General features: G+C 39.2%; 1 protein-coding gene across 3 annotated transcripts in view; it reads left to right on the forward strand.

Moving 5' to 3' along the window:
• Nucleotides 1-21,180, forward strand: part of LOC129724126 (paired box protein Pax-6-like) — a 190,923-nt gene that overhangs the window by 109,470 nt on the left and 60,273 nt on the right. For all 3 annotated transcript variants that reach the window (XM_055678768.1, XM_055678769.1, XM_055678770.1), the window contains exon 3: nt 5,713-5,853. In XM_055678768.1, coding sequence (XP_055534743.1) covers nt 5,713-5,853 — 141 coding nt within the window. The remainder of the gene's footprint in view (nt 1-5,712; nt 5,854-21,180) is intronic.

A 21,180-nucleotide genomic window follows, 5' to 3' on the forward strand; every position in this document is an offset into this window, starting at 1 on the left:
TTTGGCCTTTTCTGGCCTTTAAAGGCGATTTCGGCCATTCTGAGCTCAATTTGGGATCATTTTCTTTTTTGGCCTTTTCTGGCCTTTAGAAGGCGATTTCAGCCATTCTGAACTTAATTTGGGATCATCTTCTTTTTAGGCCTTTTCTGGCCTTTAAAGGCGATTTCGGCCATTCTGAGCTCAATTTGGGATCATCTTCTTTTTAGGCCTTTTCTGGCCTTTAAAGGCGATTTCGGCCATTCTGAGCTCAATTTGGGATCATATTCTTTTTAGGCCTTTTCTGGCCTTTAAAGGCGATTTCGGCCATTCTGAGCTCAATTTGGGATCATTTTCTTTTCTGGCCTTTAGAAGGCGATTTCGGCCATTCTGAGCTCAATTTGAGATCATTTTCTGTTTTGGCCTTTTCTGGCCTTTGGAAGGCGATTTCGGCCATTCTGAGCTCAATTTGAGATCATCTTCTTTTTTGACCTTTTCTGGCCTTTAGAAGGCGATTTAGGCCATTCTGAGCTCAATTTGGGATCATTTTGTTCTTAGGCCTTTAGAAGGCGATCTCGGCCATTCTGAGCTCAATTTGGGATCATTTTGGCCACTTTTCTGGCTTTTAGAAGGCGATTTCGGCATTCTGAGCTCAATTCGGGATCGTTTTCTTATTTGGCCTTTTCTGGCCTTTGGAAGACGATTTCGGCCATTCTGAGCTCAATTTGGGATAATTTTCTTTTTTGGCCTTTTCTGGCCTTTGGAAGGCGATTTCGGCCATTCTGAGCTCAATTTGAGATCATCTTCTTTTTTGACCTTTTCTGGCCTTTAGAAGGCGATTTCGGCCATTCTGAGCTCAATTTGGGATCCTTTTGTTTTTTGGCCTTTTCTGGCCTTTAGAAGACGATTTTAGCCATTCTTAGCTAAGATTTTTAAATTTTTCTCATAAAGCTAGTAGAACTCCTCCTTCACATTGTTGGTTTCGTTGATAAGGCATCCAGGTTTTCAGGGGGTGACCAACGCAGCCTATACTCCGAAATATGTCTTATGAAAAATTCCTGATGAGAAATCCTGAAACTAGAGGTGTCACACGCTATGTTTTAAAATGAAAAATGAAAAATAGCAATTTCTTGATGAGTTTTTGGCTAATTTTTGATCTTGATTAACCATTCGCTTCAGGAATTGATCTGCCATCTACGCTCATGATGTAAATAAGCATTTTTATCAGGCAACCAATAACCAAAATCATCCCAAAATTAGCAGGTTTGTCGGGGCTACCGGAGCTCAAAGATTTTTCCTGCATCTGGTAGCCTAAACCACATGTGTGCACTACAAATGAGACTTTAAAAGTTTTTTACTGTTTTTATCTTAGACCTAAAAGTTCTTATTATATGTATGCATTTGTTTTTGTCTTAATAATAAGGTAAATTCAGAATGTACGCATAATGAACATCACTTTTCGAGAATTTTTAAGCTTGTCGACCACGGAGCAATTGCCTTCATATTTACCGACATGTTAAAGTCAAATGAGGCTACAATGGTGTTGAAGCTTGCTGACATAAAACGAATGAGATCGTATTGTACATATGATGCATTACACTGAGGCAGAGGACGACAACTCCTTCGTCTTAAAGAATTTTGAACACAAAGACAGCCTGTGCATGGAAACGCCTTTACTGCAGTGTTGCCATACCTTAAGATTAGCAGCGATCAGTATACTGCTGGTAACTACTGCGAATTTTGCCACGGTAGAGAACGTAGGGCGTATCGTACGAACTTCCGTCGCACGGCTGCGATTTTTATTACCCAATTTGCGTTGAATGGACTCAACACTATAGAATTTGTCTCGAAAACAGAACGGGTCAAAGAAAAGTACAATGATCGAAGGCACAGTGGATCTTAGAATTCCAAGGCTATCTTACATATGAATCCAAGTCATCAATTCGCTTTCGCAATAATCTGTGATGCGATTTCAAACCTGGTTAACTTTCGTCAATTTTGAGCCAAACATGGTGTAGCTGAACATTACAGAATCATTTTTTCTATGGAAATAGATTATACAACATTTCTGGATACTACTTATCAGCAGTTTTTTTAAACACCGCTTATAAAAATTTCTTGGCAGTTTGTGGTGCATCGTATAACCCTCATTAACTTGACACCGTCTGCAAAAAAAACCTGCGGCATGGGTCTGGCTGTAATAAAGATGCATCATTTATGAGCAGTGCAGAGAGCAGCGGGCCTAGATTACTGCCTTGCGGAACACCTGATAGATTCAAAAAGTGTGCAGAATGTTGTGATCCGATTTTAACATACAGCATTCGATTTTCCAAATAGGACCTTAGCCATTCTACGAGAGCAGAAGCAACTCCTAATTCCTTTGATTTGGCAAGCAGGATACCATGGTCGACGCAATCGAACGCAGTTTTTAAATCAGTATAAAATCAGTATAAATCAGTACAAATTAGTGTGAGCACCTTCAGTCATGATCTGCATGCATGTCGTAGTAAATTGTACGAGATTGGTAGTGGTAGAACGCTTTGGATTAAGAACCCTGTTGGTCTAAAGAGATAGAATGCGAAGAGTGCGTTGTGAATGATAATTTGAAATACTTTCGCACAAGCGCAAGGAGAAGTGTAATTCTGTATATAGCGCTTGTCACAACTAGTATGAAAAGCACATCGCCGAAGTGGCAAGTTGAATAATAAATTAAGCGGGCCTCGAAAAAAAGCTGCACATTTTTTCGAAACCCAGGAAGATATGCCAAAGAAAAAGGGGACTTAATTTTTTCTTTTGCAGCGGTTGGTTATCAGTACCATATTTTTGCCAATTATACTTAAATCATGGTTCAGTTTTGACGAAAAATTTAATAAATAAAAATATTTTGATCAATTTCGTTTTTTTTATATTTTATCTCGGCATTTGCATTTTAGATTCACATATTACTAACGGGTGCTATCGTTTCACTGAAATTATGACTTTGATTACAGCGCAACAAATTTGCAAGAAATGTCAAACCAAGATTACAAAATTTTAATCCTCGATCAACCTGTGTGCCCTATAGATTCGCACAACATTTGCTCTGACTCTGCTCAGAAAATGTGTGAAATGCATAACGCGATATTTGTATAATGAATACATTGATCGTGATGTTTCGGTAAATGTCGGTTCTGGCCGAACGATCAGTTTGGGGGGCACTCAAAACGACGTTGTTTATTTGTGTAAGCCGGTGTGTATCAACGGCTCGTGCATCATTTTCCCATTCCTTAATACCGTCAGCAACTGAAACAGTTAAGAGCGAGCTTTGCTTCCACAGGATTTATTGACGCCGTCTAATACATCGGAAATGTTTAAGAGTCCAACACACATTCGTTATTTGCTTGAATAGTCAAAAGTTGCACTAATTTCGCACAACATTGATGTAATTTCGCACCATTCAACTTTTGCGTGTAGTGATCCTTCATCTGGAAATTATTTTACGTCAATTGAACACGCAAAATTGTGTAGTGCGAGGTCCGACAATCGTCATGGATTTGGTTGAAACCGACATTTTTGAGAAATTCGTGTAACTTCAGAGATTCGTGAATAAATGAACGTGCGAATTTCCGAAAACCGTGCAAGAACGCACCAATGTCGAATTCCATGTAAAACACCACGTTACTCTCGAATTCTCCTTAAAATTTTAGGATAGTTTCCGAAAATGAAACATGATTTTATTTTTGGTACTTAACAGATTCTGACACATTCAAAAGTCATAGAATAAGGTTAACCGTACACAGTAAATAATCAGACCATCCAAGGGAAAATGCAAAAGTCTGAAAATGATTCCTTGTTTGACAAATCTAACATGAAGAAATTCAGTAAATCGGAAGCGGGAAATGAAGAATGAATGAAAAAATGAAGATAGAATAATCAAGGTGTAAGCAAAAATTGGAGAAGAATAGAAGCTTAACTTATTTTCATTTGTGGAGCAAATAATTTGTTTAACGTGGAAAACACATCGAAAAACAGAAATATGCTAAATTAAAATAATTTGATTACTTTGGTAAAATTTCAATGAAACAATAAAAGATGATATAAAACTACACAAGAGTCGTTTAAATACTAGGGATACGTAGTGCGTAAAAAGAAACTGCGTCAATTCTCAACTCCACGTAAAAAACCGCGTAAAAATTTTCTTTGCAGAAAGTTTTCGTTGATGTCCAATTCCACCTGCGAGTGAACATGAAAATCAGGGAAAAAAGTTAAAAGGTTTGGGAAAAATCCCTGAATATTTGCGAAGCGGATTTGGAAATTTAAACCAACGACCGTGAAGTCTAAACAACTCAACTAATGAGGCTGCAACCAAATTTGACTCTAAAAGACAACAATAAAAGTTTAACTAAATAACAAAATAAATCCCCAACACATCAGTCCCGAGTGGGGGGACGCGAAAGCCCACGGAACAAACCCGCTATCGGGCTGCATCCGATCGGCTAAATGTGTTTTTGCGCTGGGTGGTCACTGCGGTGTGTAAAGCGTTATCATTTTTGTTTGATCAGTTTCTGCAATTCCCTTGCTGCCATTTTCCCAGCACTCACTGCAGGAAGAATTATTGAAGTTTGATCCCCGTTGCTACAGAGCAGGCCAAAGAGGCTCTCAAAATATATGCCTTCCGGCTTCCTGTATTTATTCGTGCTCCCGCCACTGCCTGCTCAACCACGGCAATCAGCCGTCGTCGTCGTCGGTGCTGCCACACGCGGTTGCTGCAGACTTAGATAACATGATTTCAGCTTGTATTACGCTTCTTTGCCCAGGTTTGCTAAACCAAGCCGTGCAACAACTACAACTACAACAAAAAACAGAGCCAAAAGGGTTCGATCTTTCATCGGAACTTGGGGCTTGGGAGGGGATTGGTAAACGGCAACATGCAACAAGCTGCTGTCTAGAAAATTTCCAACGCAGATGCTTACATATTTATAAGCTTGCGGTTTCCGTTTTGCGCGCTGACTGCTCGGTTGCAGCCCCCGAGAGTGCTCTAATTAATTGACTTATGGGCTCCGAAAATGATGATTTATAGCATTTTAATGTCCCGAAGGAGTTTTTCCCCATTTTCGTGCACACGGAATCGCAGACACGCATTCCCAGGAGGGCAGGCAAACCGATCGCGAGCTCAGTCAGGGGGCGTGTAGCGAATGGTACATTTTTAATTTTAACACTCGGACCCGAGATTTACAGATCCAAGCAGGCAGACCACCTCGAAGTCGTAAAACCGCGTTGCACGTAAATGGAATTTTGCGCTGCCGATCCTGCTCCCAGCAGGAGGTTATATGGTAATTGACGCGCAAAGTTCAGGTAGCCGCGCGCAAACCTAATCAGTTGTTGTTGCGTGTTTGGTTCGGTCCCTGCTGTGCTGGTGAATCTAGCCGCACCAGTCAGGTGCTTTTTGTCGAAATAAGATCAAATTATAACCCTCCAAGACTGAAATTCATCTCGTCAAACGCCCTCCGGGGACCTCCCTGCTAGAATCGATTCCAGCCGCCGTTTGGAACTTCCTGCACCAGTCAATCACTGTCCAAAAGCGGATAGTTTCAATCTCTTTAGCAGCCATAATTACATCAAACAAACATAGCCAAATCGCGCCAAATCATGTTCTCCCATCAAGATAAATGCTCCCCCACAGTCGCCGTATGCAAATCACCGAACCGCTTGACGAACGTTGCACTGACGAGAACCTCTCTGCTTCGATACTTTCAGGTACCCTGCGACCACCCGGTCTGATCGGTGGGTCCAAGCCGAAAGTGGCGACACCGGCCGTCGTCTCGAAAATCGAACAGTACAAACGGGAGAACCCGACCATCTTCGCCTGGGAAATCCGCGAACGTCTCATCTCGGAAGGTAAGTTCAATCTACACAACCAAGGCAATCTCTACCAAGGAGCAGGGAGCGAACGGAACGATTGCGTTTGCGACACTTATCACCGGATGGAAATCTCCGGTGTGCTGGGAGGGCTCTCCAGACGGAGACGGGGATCAATCAAAAATCAAAGTAAAGCGAGCGATTTTCCGCTCTTCTGCCACAACACGGTTCTGGGCGGCGTAGTTTGTCGCTTTCGTCTGCAATAATATGGGTGAATATTGTACGCAGACTTTTATGTTGCTGTTTTGCAATAGTGGGATAAATTTATCTGATTTTTCGAGCCGTTTGAACGAATTCAAAATTTCTGACGTCGAACTGAAGGTAATTCAAGGTATAGTACCAACCTGCACTTTAAATAACGATAAATATGCGAAATTCATGTTATAAATTATATTAAGCCGTTTTAGACGGTTAAGGCCTTAGGTGATCCTATCACTTGAATTTTTGTTTGAATTTCTTAGGTATATTTATATGAAATATCATCATTCAAAATAATCCCAAGTAGTTCATCGATATAACACTGTTGATCCAGCTTCTCCTGCTTCAGAAAAGCCGTCACTACATCCATTTGGTAGACAAAACGGTCCATTTGTACAGCTAGGGCTAGGCCATAGCGAAATCTGGCGTACCTGTTCTCTCCCGTTGTCTCGTTGTAGTCGACACCTTTTACAAGAGGAAATCAAAAGCTGAGCCTTTAAAGGAAGCTTAGTTAGCTCCAAGGTCTCGTTTCTTTTTTGTAACTCGAACTTTTTTACCGTCACTTTCTGCCACAACTACCGATTGCCGCAGTCCGTTGCCTCTGCAAATCATCGGGGCTCATCGATTTTCTGGGGGTACGGAATTTCGTGGATCTTCTAGTTGCGGATGGAGTGCTGTAGCTGGAGGAGACAACACCGTTGTTACAGTGTCTTTTGAAGTACCGTGGTCGGTTTCACCACTGCTGTCGAGATCGGATCTCACTCGTCATTGGTTTCGTATTCGTTATTGGTTGGTGTAGCAACGGAGGATCCAGCACTTCTTGATCAATTGAATTAGAGCTCTTCAACTGCATCCAATTGTCCTCGACCATCCAGTGGCAGTTTTAATTGATTGTAAATTGATGACAAAACATATTATTCAATCTGTCAAAATAAATTGTTCCTTTCGCTAGAATATTGAAATTGTTTTCGCATAGTTTCAACGTTATCTGGACATAACATCTAACAAAACTAGATAGCGTTGTTGTTCGTTCCGAATCGGTTTATCTGCTACGACATCTTGGCTATTTTTTTTTTGTATGGACCCCACTGCGACCAGTAATTTTGATATTTTGTGGCGTGGTCTCAACGTTTCTTGCTGTTGTTTGTCGGTGGTGAGGTGTCACTTATTGAGAAGTTACCTGCTATATGTTCCCAAGTAACACACGTTGTTGTAGAATAGTTGACGTTACCTATTCCATGACATATCTAGCACCAGAAAAGCGCAAAAATTGAAGGCTACTAGAACAAGTACCGATACTACCTATATGAAGTATTACAAAACTGCAGGAAAGCTAGTCAACTTAATAGAATGAAGTGGCATAACCCATCTCGAGTACTAATACGGCAATGGAAAAATCTGTTGCTATGACAACTGTTAACCAACGCATGCGCAAATATGTTATTATGCACAGTGCAACTAGATCGACAGTCGTTTTCAATCAGTGGCAGTTTCAATTGATTATAAATTGATGACAAAAAATATTATTCAATCTGTCAAAATACATTGTTCCTTTCGCTAGAATATTGAAATTGTTTTCACATAGTTTCAACGTTATCTGGACATAACATCCAACAAAACTAGATAGCGTTGTTAGATATACAGTAACGAAAATTGGAGAGATATTGGTTGCACTGCAAGCGTTTTTTTTATCTTCTGATAGCGCATTTTGACCCGCTTCGAGTGATTATTGAAATCGTTCAAATATTCAAAAAAATTAATATGATCAAGTAATTTTACGTTTATTGTTGAATGCTAGGACCTTTGTCCTAAGAAAAAGCAATTTACAGGTACATAGTGTTGTTATCAGATAGTTTATTGTCTCACGGAAAGACGCAGTGTGTATATTGTTATTGTTAAACTCATATTATTAAAAACATCTCCAAAACCAGAAAAAGTCTAGGACAGGACATGACAAAAGAAACCAAAAATCACCGAGAATACTGTCAAAGTGAAAACCCTTCTCTGATTGGTCGACATTATTTAGCGCACTGTTAAATTTTTTTACTAGTCGGTACGGTTGGCCGTGCTGCGTAAACTATCAATATTTTTTGTTTACACTGTTTTTGCTTACCAAGTGTACTCTAGCTCGTCTTAGCTTATATGCATAGCAGAATATCGGTATAAATATCGCGATTTTAAGTATCGATACGGTCGAGCTTTAGGCTGCTGTGCATAGATTCAAAAATCGAAACATCTTCTCAAAAGTATCGATATTTTCGATGCCGATAGAATATCGCCCATTGCTAGTTGGTAGTGTTTAAGAAGAACCGGCCGTCGGTGAGAACATGCTAAATTCGGTTTGCTGTACGTTGTTCACGTCTCAAAATGGTTTTGTGGATATCTTTGCGAGGAAGGAAGACTATCAGTCCTAGGGAAACTGTAAAATTAGCGTATTTCTGGCCGTTATCGTTCGCCTTGGTGTGTAGTCTATGCGGATTGATTGTCGATATGTACATTTCTTCTCTTCCAATCTGAGCATTTATGTCCCCGATGACGATTTTTATATCTTTATGTATGCAAACAGCTATTGCAGCGTTTCTGCACGTAGAACACTTCTTTCTCTACATCAAGTTTTCCTTTTTGAGGGCAAGTTCATCGATCTTCTCAGTGATGCTCGTATCCCAGTTGGTACCACGTGGAGGTGGGGATAGGAGGAGTACACTGAGGTATATCTTATGCCAATGAGAGCAGGTTATACTGTACACAGTGGTCCAACGAGGCGAAACATGGAACATAATTCCATTGCGCCTTTCACCTTCATACTAGCTTAAGGACAAACGATATTGAATCACAAGCACAAGCCTCGGTGAAAGTCATTGCGTCATTTATGGAAACGCTATTTTGCTGCAATGAAGCAAACACAAAATAGCGTTTTCACGGGGAACGTATTATCTATTTCCGAGTCATGTGCTTCTGAAAATTCGGAGTGGTGGCTCGAAGTCGGCCATTTGAAGTCGGCCGTTTAATCTTAATAGTGTCGAAACAACTGTTTGTATGAATGACCCACATAGTATCAAATTGTCAAAATGAAAGTACTTTTTTAAAAATAAATAAATTAACGTTGGTGATTTTTCGACTGCAGTGACAAAAGAAAGTAGAACCACTCATTTTATACTGTCTGATGTTTCGTCACTGATCAGTGACATCTTCAGGGGAAAATTTATCTTGGTCCTTCATTGTTAAGATGCTTTTTCAAGCTTATCGTCAACACTGATTGGGGCGATTTTGGGTACATTAAATCTATTTAATGAGGATCTATTCCGTATATGTACAACCAACATACTTTTTAGTGTCAAAAGACAGAGGTAGAGTTTATTTGACAAAACTGTAGAAAATATAAAAATATGAAACTTTGCTGAATAAACGAAATTCCTACCTTCATTGGGTACAGAGTTACAGAGTATTTTATATGAAAATTACTTGAAATTTAGTCTTTTGTACTTAACTTTTGTTAGTTAATTTTTTTCTATATTTAGACTGTTCCGAAAATTATAAATACATCTTCTTTCTTGAATAAAACAAAAAATACAGGATTTTTCGGGTCATTTTATTCTGAAATATAGATAATAAGTGTTTTCTTTCCAGTTTCAATTCAAGTTTGGATTATTTTTCGTAGGATACGCGAGTTCTCTAACTTTTCTTTTAACACTACTCATAAGCTTTTGCACAGTGTGTTCACCGACCATTTTTACCACTTTAAGCCAATCTTTTTAAATTTTTCAACATTGTCCGCTGGTTTGACATATTTCCTCAGCTTTGCCTTGGTCAAAGCCCAAAAAGTTTCAATAGGGCGAATTTAGGGCAGTTTGTAGGATTCAGCTCCTTTGGGACACATGTGACATTATTTGCTTTATACCACACTAGTGCATCCTTAGAGTAATGGCAGGAAGCAAGATCGGGCCAAAAGATTGGCTTAACCTTGGGTAACAAATGGCCTGCCAAACCATTACCATCTTGCCGAATTTTTCGGTGTAAATGGCTTTCACTGGTCCAGGGACATCCTTTCCCTTCGGTGATGTATAAAATTGCGGTCCTGGCAGAGTCTTATAGTCCAGTTTTATGTAGGTTTCGTCATCCATGATAACACACCCCATTTTTTTGGTCAGAAGTTTGTCGTAAAGCTTCCGAGCTCTCGGTTGCACAGATTCAGTTTATGGATTTCGTTTTGGCTGCTTCTGCTTCCGACGGGTCTGCAGACCCATTCTTCCCTTGGCACGCATAACGTTACTCGCCGAAGTTCGAAACTTTCTCGCCACATCTCGTACTGATACTGAAGGATGCCGCTTGTAGTATTTCTTAACCATTTTGTCCATTGTGGGATCAACAGGCCCGGGTTTTCTACCAAGTCTTGGGGCATCAGTAAATGTGCACTCTTCACAATACTTCCGCAATGTGGTTTGAACTGCTCCGACACTTATACCTTCTTCTCTGGCTAATTTTTTTATAGAAAGATCACTCACGGTGCCCCATTTGTGCACAATTCGCTTTCTTTGCTCGGGAGAAAGGCCACGCATTTTCGAAATTTCGCACTAAATGTGCGAAACAGATGACAGCATCTGTTTCTTTTGGATGTAAACAACAGGACGCAGCCAACGTTTGGTTGAATACTGCACGTTATTTGAAATGACGGTTGATCGTAAGTGTATTTATAATTATCGGAACGGTCTATATATTTTACATAACACACGTTTTTGTCAACATATCTCCAGGACTTTTCTTTATAAAGTTATAGCATATTCTAGCATATTTCCCGATAACTTTGAGAACATTTTGAGTAAACAATGGGCGGATTTGGACAAATGGAACTTATAGCAGTTTGTAGCATTTGATCCAAAGTTTGAGAAAAAGTAATGACATAATGAGGCTTCGTTTTCCTCATCTCCATCTTGAAGAGAAAACAATTGTCTCCTTCTTAACAACTGTGAACTTTCATTCAATGTGCATCACACCATCTGCTGTAGAGAGAGCGCTTAGTAATAGTCTCTCTGGCGAATGAACGATGCTCAATTTGATAGAGCAGAGAACCAGTGAAACTCTTATAAATAGCTCATCCGCACACGCAAGATAAGTGGAATGAATTGCTCGACGAACAACTAAGATTTGTGTCATTGTTTTCATTGCTCTGGGGTGCGGCAAAAGCAATATAAAATCGAGCGTGCTGCAGAATACCGACCCATGAAAAGTTCTGAGTTTTCCTATAATCTTAAATTCAAAATCGATTATGGCTTCATTGTTAACCTAAATGTTTTGTTCTTTGGCCAGCTTCTTTTTTAGTAACGGAGCTAACGAGTACTGCTTCTTTTTAGACTGAAAGAGAAAGCAATTGTTTACCCCTCGAACGCGATGAATAAGAATAAAAATTAACTCTGCGACTGAAAAAAATACTCTACGACTAAATGTGGTAATTTACTAACTCTGTGTGAGAGAAGGTCTAGTTCTCCAAGGAGTTTGACTGGTAAGGAAAAATGCGAACAAAAATCTAGAGAACGGATGAAGCCCCGTCTATATGCTATAACTTTATAAAAAAAAGTCCTGGAGATATATGATCTTGGACGAAAACGTGTGTTTTGTATACCCAAATGTTTTTTGAAAACAACATATGGTAGTATAATGCAACTATCAAATGTTGAGTACAAGAAATAAAATTTAAAGTAATTTCCACATATTATGCACTCTATAACTTTGCACCCAATGAAGATAGAAATTTTGTATTATGCGGATCATTCATATGAACAATTGTTTCGGAAACACAATTTAGCTAGGAAGAAAGTTAAAGGAAAGATGCTATGGAATTAGCTTCAATTTTTTGCCTCTTTGGACCACTGTGAGTTAGTTTTGGTGCATTTTTTTCTTCTGATTTTCCTACATATGTTTTTTAATAACTTTTACATTTTCTCCCTGCTTCAATATTCAGTTCCGCAAATTTTATTGCTTGTATATGTAATTTACCTTCAATCATTTCTTTTTATGCTTTTTGCTTGGAATTTTTTCACTTGTTTTCTTAGATTTCTTCCACTTCCATCCTTTCACACCTTCCACTAACTCTTTTTTTTATTTGTGCAATTGCATATTTTCATTTGAATATTATTGATAATTGATTTCATTATTTTATTTATTCTCCAAATACTGGTTTTATTGACATACTATCTTAAGAAGATGTTTAGTACATAAAAGCCTTAAATAATGACAGCAAATTTCAGTTCGGAACTCTGACGCAAGTAGCACAACAAAATGTAGCTTCTCAGTCTTACTTTCTAGAGTAATGGTGTCTTCGGAAAAGTTATAGATAATATTGTTACAAAAACCTTTGATAGAGACAATTTTTTTCTGACTTCTCTTGTTCTGGAGATACACTGTTTCGTATCAGAATTGGCTTTGAAATTCTTTTTTTTTTTTTTTAATGTCTAAAAATTTATAGCACTTGAGAGCCAGTATTTGAACGTTTTTGAACATATCATTTTCAAGCGATGATTTACCCCATTTAACCTCAATGAAAAAAAAATTGAAATTCTGTGAAAACTTCCTACCTTGAATAGACAAACAAACGCTGAAAATTTCAGCCCAATCGGAGAACATAAAAACAACGTCCCTCAGAAAGGCGGTTGCGGCTCTTGCGAACTGACTTTTAAAAGACAACAATATTTAGCATATATTTGTATATTCTGAAATACACAACTTTGTAGAAGAGACAAAAAAAGCTTCTACACAGACTAAGCTATTTCCAAATACTGGTTTTATTGACGTACTGTTTTCAACTGATAATTAGAATATAAAAGGCTCTTAGAATGACAACAAGTTTCAGTTCGGAACTCCGCCGCTAGTGGCTTTTCACTTCATAGAAATGGTGTCTTCAAGAAAATTGTAGATAATATTATCTTAAAAAACTTGTTCGAAGACACTTTCAAGCTTTTCCTGTTTTGGAGATATAACGTTTTGTATTTTTTTTTCCTGTGTGGACTACTCATCACTGCGACCAAAGATTAGATCTATTGTGATATTGCCCAGGTGTTTTCTGCACTCCGGACTTCATACTACCGGTAGTATCACTATTGAAGTAAGTCATATCCGTGCTTGTGTGTAAGTTTTACCTTTCCGTTTCAAGCTTACTACTCTACTATACCGAGCATCTGTCCATCGTAACAATATCGCCAAGTTACAATTCCCTGGAGAGAACTTTCATACGTTACTCACACCAGTTTTATTATAACAGGGACTTATTTTTGTTAGAATGAGAGTCAACAGAGGTACTGTAGAATTCAGATTGAAGGAAGGATACTTGATGGGAAGCCTGAGAATAAACCCATGCTAAAGTCCTTCGACAACGAAATGGCCTGATTCTAATAAGATTCGAACCCACGACCACCTGCTAACCAAGGCGGCCTCTGTAACCTTGCGGCTACGGAGCTCCCCATAACGTTTTGTATGAGACTAGTCGTTGAAATTAGAATTTTTTAAATATCTAAAAAACTGCAATGTTTTGAAGACAACAATGTTCAGCATACATTTGTATATCATCCAAACACACAGCTTAGTAGAAGACACAAAAAAGATAGCTTCTGCACAGACCGAGTGATTGTCAAAAAATATAAAAATTATGTCTTTCTGAGTTGTATGTCAGGCAGTGAAGATACTGGATACTGGATACAAACGTTTCAATCAGTTTTTGCTTCTTTGTAGAAGCTGTCCATTCGTGTCTTCTACAAAGTTGTGTGTTTCGTAGATGTGAAAATATGTGTTGAACTTTATTGCCTTTTAAATGCTACAGTTTGATATTTAAAAAACATCGATTTTCTACGACCATTCTGATAGGTAACGGTCTTCAGAACAAGGGAAGTTTGAAGAAAAAAGTCTTCAGTAAAGTTAAGAATATGGAATGAACATACTTCTAATTAGGTCTGTACAACCAATAATTCTCTATTATTTTCAAAGCCTTTGATTCGAACATTTCTTCCTGTTTTTAAAATGCGCAATAATATTTTCAGTTTATTTATTATCATGTTTCTGTTCTGTGTGATAAACACACTTTGGACTAATTTAGGTGATTTATTGATAATTTATCTCAAAACAACGGCTTTGTAATCTTCCTAAATAGAATGAAAAGTGTAGAAAGCTTTCCTTTTCCTTCGATAATTTCATCAATTTCTAGAATATAATCTATGAGTAAACTGTCAGCCAAACGTTCACATTCAAAAGATTTCATTGAATTTCACACAACGAAATATTTTTTATAAGCTCATAATACTAGAAATTCCTCAAGTTATAATCAATATTGGAAATAAGAATTATGAACCAACATTTATGGGTTCTCTTCAATTTCTCCTTCGGTTTTTCTGTTTTTGTTATTTCTTCAACATCGGAAATATTAAAGGAATAATGGGTTATTCTTTCTTAATATTTAAGTTTTCATTGATTTGCTATATCAAACAATTGCTCAACTCTTGCGCACTGATTAACGAACATCTATAAAACAGTCAGAATCTTGATTCTATCAAATCGCAAACCCACTATCCTCCCGGGTGGAAAATGACGACGCATCCGAAAAAGGGGGCACATCAATCTCCCATCGATTGAGTCTCGCCTGCCGGTCGGCCGCCCAGATTGTTATGCAAATATTTCGCATAAGCCAGAATTGCCTGTACCTGCAGCACAGTAGTGGCTAACTGACTGACTGACTGACTGACTGGCTGGCTGGCTGGCCGTGACGAGATTCTGAACTTCTGAGGTTGCAACTGCTGATGCATCACCGACGATGACAATAATGATGCTGCCGTTGCCGCTGCTGATGATGCAGCCGATGACGATGATGATGAAGATGAGAAGCAAATTTGTGCAACAAGTTTGTAATCCGAATCTTGGGGGAGCCGCCGACATCACAGGCTCTTCAGAGCAGATCCGGGCAAATTGATAAACGATTGATTTATTGATGCTGAGCAAAGTCGAAATCGGAGAGTTTATCACCGGTACTTGTGGTGTTGTGGGAATCTATGAGTCACTGCCGAGAAGGTGACGCTGTTGGGCCGGAGAGGGCTGATTCTTGCTCTTGGATCGGATTGTTTCCCACCAGCCGTAAATCGATTTTCCATTCCTATTGTCCAGCGTCTTCCACGAGTTTAACCGCATCGAATGCGCACAAATTGATACATCGTTGCTCGGATTTTCCCAATTCAAATCGATCTCCTGCCCCAAACGCCTCATCATCGCATGCCCCTTCGAGAGGGAAAAAAGAGAGAGGCTTTCAATCGGAGCAGTACAACACAGCATAATAGGAGAAAAACCAAACGAATCGACTATAATCTACGCCTCATCATAAATCATGATCGCTATCGTGCAAATCCAATCTATGCTCTGGCTGCCGGTGCCGTGCCAGTCTTGAGTATGGTTTGATGCGCACCAATTCCGGAGAAATATTGCACATCGATAATCGATCGATCTAAAGTAGTGGAAGATAGCAATACCGAAAGCAGCTGGAAACCGGTGCGTGAACTTATAAGCACCGGAGGAAAAAAAAGGTAGCGTGAAATTTGATCTGCACCTCCGTCCATCCAAACTGCTGCAGGCTTCAATCGGTGGTCCCCACGAACGCAAGCACTCGACTCCTCACGCTACCAGGTCGGTAGCACATACATCACCAAAGCCAATCACGTCAATGTTTATCGGAGGTAATTTTTCTGTCCTCCCGCCGACACTCAATTGCGGCACTTCCACCTTTCCGATCAACCCGGGCAGCCAAATCACGCTGATCCGTTCATATCTTGTGGCACACATCACCCCTGCCGTCGACTTCGTCATCGCCGTCGTCAGTGCCAAGTGGTAGGGACAGAAAATTTTCCCACATCGCCATCCACCCATATATTATTTTAATACATGTAAAATTGTGACAAATGTGAGAATTAAACCACTCATTATAATGAGAGTTAGTCGCTCATGTGCGTTCGTTCGATCGTGCGTGCCGTGCCGTTGCGGTACGATGAAGCTTGACTGATATCGAAAAAACTGCTGGCCTCATTGTGGGGGAAACACGCGGGAGGGGTTGAAACGAATTGGCGAAAAGACAAAACATGAGGCGAGAGCGAAGACAACAGCAGAAGGAAAAAAACGTGAGAGAAGTTAAAAAGGCGTACGCGTCACATTATCGCTGTATCGGTAACTTCAGCTCGCTAAAGTTTGTCCAGTAGAATCGAACGGGTAGACAGGAGGTGTTAGAGAGGAGGGAGAACATACCCAGTGGAGAGTAAAACACAGCGAGCGATCTTGATTGCGGGAAAATTTATGTTGAAAACGTGAATTAAGATGTGCAGTGGAGACAATTTCGTTGGAGGAAGAAAAAAGAACAGCAACGGATGAAATTAACACCTAAACTGAAAATGTAGTGGATTCAATTAAATTACTTACCGGGGGATTAGAACAGTTCCTAGAAGATAAGTTTTCATTCAGTTTAATTATCACAGAGTGGTAGTTCAGAGCACTAATTGACAGTTTGACAGATTTCACATTGACAGTTGACAGCTAGACAAAACCAAATCAAATGCGAAACCTAACAGCACCTAGAACGTTCGAAATGACGTCCCGGCTGGAAAAGTTGAACGACACTAACTAGATAGGAGCATTTTTTGATGCCATTTTGCTGCAAGAGTTTTTTTAGAGTAATTATCATTTAATTCAATTTCGCACCATCACGCGCTCGGTTGGCCAAAGTTAGTTTCATCCCATATTCCGCGAGTCGGGTAATTCTCCTCCCTGTTTTTTTTATTTTGCTTTTCTTCTGTCTTACCCTTTCGTTTCTCTGATTTCGATTCGATTTCACTTATTAGCTGCGTTTCGATTCGGTACCGACCGCGCGTGATATTTGCATACCGTTCCAGAAATCAACCACACACGCACACACATTGACGGCGATGTGTCGATATGTGAATGCTTTCTCCATTTATTGTGTCGGAGGTGCGAACTGTGCGGGGGCGGGTAGAGCGCGTGAGCGTAAAGAAGCCAACAACAATCGGGTTTATCGGATCGCGTCGTCCGTCGGAGACGTGTTTTGTCGTTGTCGGCTGGCGGCAGGGACGACTGGTGCTGGTGAGAAACTAGTGTGCGATAATCCGCGTTGGCACACGGTTTGTTTCGCTCTGTCAAACTTAAGGTAGGAGGACGGGGAATAGGGCAAGCCTGGTGATGATTCTCCTCTTTTTACATTTCACTGCACCCGAACGATGGCATTAAGAGAGCGCACTTGGGTATGGGTAGGGTAAAGTACCCGCGTGTATTTGTGTATGTGTGGGAGAGTGGAGGGAGGCAGAGGGCTTTGACTGCCATATTTCTTTCAATTAGCTGGTTCGATGAGGTCTTTCCGATGGCGGTGTGAAGATGACCGGCTAGCGAAGATTCAATTTACTGTGGCTCTTGAGAGTTGTTCATGAAATCAATCGGATTTGCTGGCTGTCAGTCACGTGTGATTGCGGTAAACGAGATTTGCTGTGGTCATTTTGTCGGAACTAATCACGGTTCAGCTGGTAATCGTTGAAAAACGGGTCGTTTTGGTTACTACTATGTTTCGAAAGTTGGAATCAATTCCGATGAGTTGAATTTTTACAATTAAAATTGCTGTAAACTGCGCTATTCACAAGACATGTGTCTATAATTGAAACCTCAATATATGTACGGGAGTAGAGCTACGGTTATTTCTGAACGTTTCGGTGTGTACTGAATTTGTAAGCTGAGTAAATAATCTTTGTGGAGCACATTTATCGTTGACTTGAAAGTTAAGTTGCTATTAAAAGTTATAAACTACAGTGCTGTTAAAACTTATATTACTTTCATGTGAAAAAAAAGACGAAAATAAGATAAGATACCCTTCAGGTTTTGAAGAAAATTTCAAGAAATCTTTGAAATTATAGCAGTTTTTGAAACATAGCAGAATTTCTAAAATAAAATAATAATACAGTTTTTACACAGAATCTAAACGTATTTGCATATACAAAATTGTTTCCTAGGAGATATAAAAAATCTGAACATAAACTAAGAAATATGATAAATATCGATTAATTTTTGAACATGGCACCGGAAATAGATTCAAACCAGCATTTTCAACATTTCCAACATTAGTAGACCTGTCATTCTCAAGCTATTACAGGTTTTCACTATTGACACAGGTAAAAAAAATATATTATATGTTCGACGTTACCTAGAAGATGCGTTCGTACAGTTTTTGATTAAAATAGTAGAAGGGTGGTATCCAAGACACGACCGCAAGATGTTGGACTACAGTATTTCTATATTTTTTTTTATCTAACAGTGCATTTCTATTTGCTGGGACAACTATAAAATGGCAAGGGAAGTACACCATTTTCGAAAGATGCATCGGCCACAGTCGACAAATGAAAACTTAGAGAAGAAGCAAGAACTCGATTATAAGTTTGTTGCAAGGTTTTATCGCAATCAACAGCGTCTTGTGAAAGAAAAATTGCAACTCCTTCAATTATATTATTTTGGGGCACAAAAAGGTGCCAGTGTGTATCACAAAAGTAACAAACCGGCAAGTGTGTTCAATAAATCGTCATTCCGGATTGCCATTTGTCGATGATTCTTGTTCTCTTGTTATTTCTAGAAGAATTGCCAGTCATTTATATGTAAATCCATGTTGTCCTGTGGTTAAGCCTTAGCGATAATGCTGTCGAAATGGTTTTTAAAGGTCAGTTCGCGATCCAAAACTACTCCGGGGTCTTTTATACACTCTACATGTAGAAGATGCTGGTTTTCTATAGAATATGCAATTCGAACGCGAACGCTTTCTAACCAAAGAAATTGTGTTGCAAACGTGTCCAGGTTAGTGTGCCAGCTAAAATGGTCATCTCGATTTTCAAAAAAAAAAAACCTATACAAAATGTTCACCTGCCCGAAAAAACACCTTGTGCAAAATTTAAGCTCAATCGGACTTAAAATGGGGTGTCGCAAAGCGATTGAAGTTTGTCATTTTTGAAATCCGAAAAATCACTACAAAAGATTACCTAAACAATGGAATCGGTTTTTTTCATTTTATCTTCATTTTTCCACAATATTATAAACCACCCTAATAAAATATAATGTATCCGATGCTTATCATAGTATATATCATTATACTGGTTATTTCGAGAGACTAGCGATCAATTTCAGAAAATAGATTCTAAACGTTTCAAACTTCGCCTCCCACAGTTGAAAAAACGGGTCCCAGAGAAAAAAAATCAGATGACACCAGTTCTCGACGTTTCATGCGTTTTTAAGTCATTTGGCATCAAAACAAAATTTTCGAAAACCGAAATTTCACGTACACCTCCCCCCCACGGGTGATTTTTCGGATTTCAAAAATGGCAAACTTCAATCGTTTGCGCCGCCCCATTTTAAGTCCGATTAACCTGAAATTTTGCACAGGATGTTTTTTCGGGAAGGTGAACATTTTGTATAGGTTTTTTTTCTTAATTTTCTGGTCACATTTTTTCATACGATGATTGGCACCCTAGATATATAATATCGCACGCTTAGCCTTGGGACTAATAGCGGTCTCGATCAACTAGATTTTAGTTGAGAGAATCCGTTATCGATATTGTTTTTGGCACATTTTGCATGTGTAGGATAAGTACAACGATACACCGTGCCCCAGTGCTGAGTCGAGAAAATTTCCAGCTCGAAAAGTTCGTTGACTCGATCGGGAATCGAACCCGATATCACAACCGTGTGGGAGAGCTAGCCGACCGACATCGCTAACCACAGAGCCACGGGGACCACCCGGGGATTGGCACCCTAGTCCAGGTATTTCTGTAGCTCTATGCAAACACTTCATTTTTTTGAATGATTTCATATGGTCATTACAAAACAACCGGCAGCCTAGTGGCAGCAGAAGGGCAGCATCGTTGATGAAGATAGAGATGAGCAGCGGACCCAGGATACTACCTTGAGGAACTCATTTATTTTAATTTGTAGTTACTGATCTTTCTAGAAAGAATCCGTGCTGTTTGATATCAATATAATATTTATCGTTAGCGAATAAAGCGTCGTTAATAATTATCTCGAACAAGTCAGAACAAGAGCACAAGAACTTGATGCCACGTCAGCCTTCTGGAAAGTACTGTCTTCTCGTGACAGCACATATTGAACTAATTTGGCTCTCATTGTTTTGCACAGCTCTCCCTGCTCCCCCTACGTTCGGTACATAGCTCGACAGCAACTGACGACAGCACACACATACAATCCCAAACGGGCTGTTATTTCTCATCTCACTTTGTCTGTTGGTTTTTTCAAGCTAATGACAGTCTTTACAGTGCGACATACTTCGGCACATATCCGAGCGGGCTGCCAGGTAATTATGATTAACGAGAGTAATGCCGATGCTATAATGAAAGCGAGGCGGTGCGAAACACATTTTTTTACACACAGAGAAAATATATGAGACGGTTTGCTTTGTATTCACTATGGAATCCGCCTAAAGAAAACGAGAATCGAAGAAGCTCGAATCCAATATCATCAATGACAGCCGTAGCAGATCAGCAGGCTCAAATCTAACAATTTTTTCGTCTCTGTCAAAACCTGTTGTTTATAACAATGGTTGTAATTATACTGTTCTATGTGCTATCTAATTTTGTTAGAAAACTGATACGTTAGTAACAAAGTTTGATATGGGTTTGATATTAGTAGAATATTTTTTTCGCAAAGTTCTAGCTTTCATAAGATTAACAACTTTGCTGAAGACACTACGGCCCCAAAAGCGGTATTTTTGAGTCAAAAGTAGTTGGTGTAAATAAGTTCATTATTTAAGTAAATATCGTAAATAGCTGAAGAAATATGTAAGATAAAATCAACTGTCTCCGTAGAAATTGTTTGTTTCTTTATAGCAAAAATATTGTAGAACCTTGAAAAATTGTAGAAAATCATAATAAAAAGTTGAATTGAAAACAATTGATTTCTAGGGAAGATCAATAGAAAACTCCGAAACAGTCCATTCAAATAAGTAGATAGAAGTATGATGCCTTCAACAAAGTTGTTTCTTTTAAGATTTGATATAACTTTACCGACGACAGTGGATTTTTATATTCCAAAATGAGA

Source organism: Wyeomyia smithii, chromosome 2 (genome assembly GCF_029784165.1).
Source record: "Wyeomyia smithii strain HCP4-BCI-WySm-NY-G18 chromosome 2, ASM2978416v1, whole genome shotgun sequence".
NCBI lineage: Eukaryota > Metazoa > Arthropoda > Insecta > Diptera > Culicidae > Wyeomyia > Wyeomyia smithii.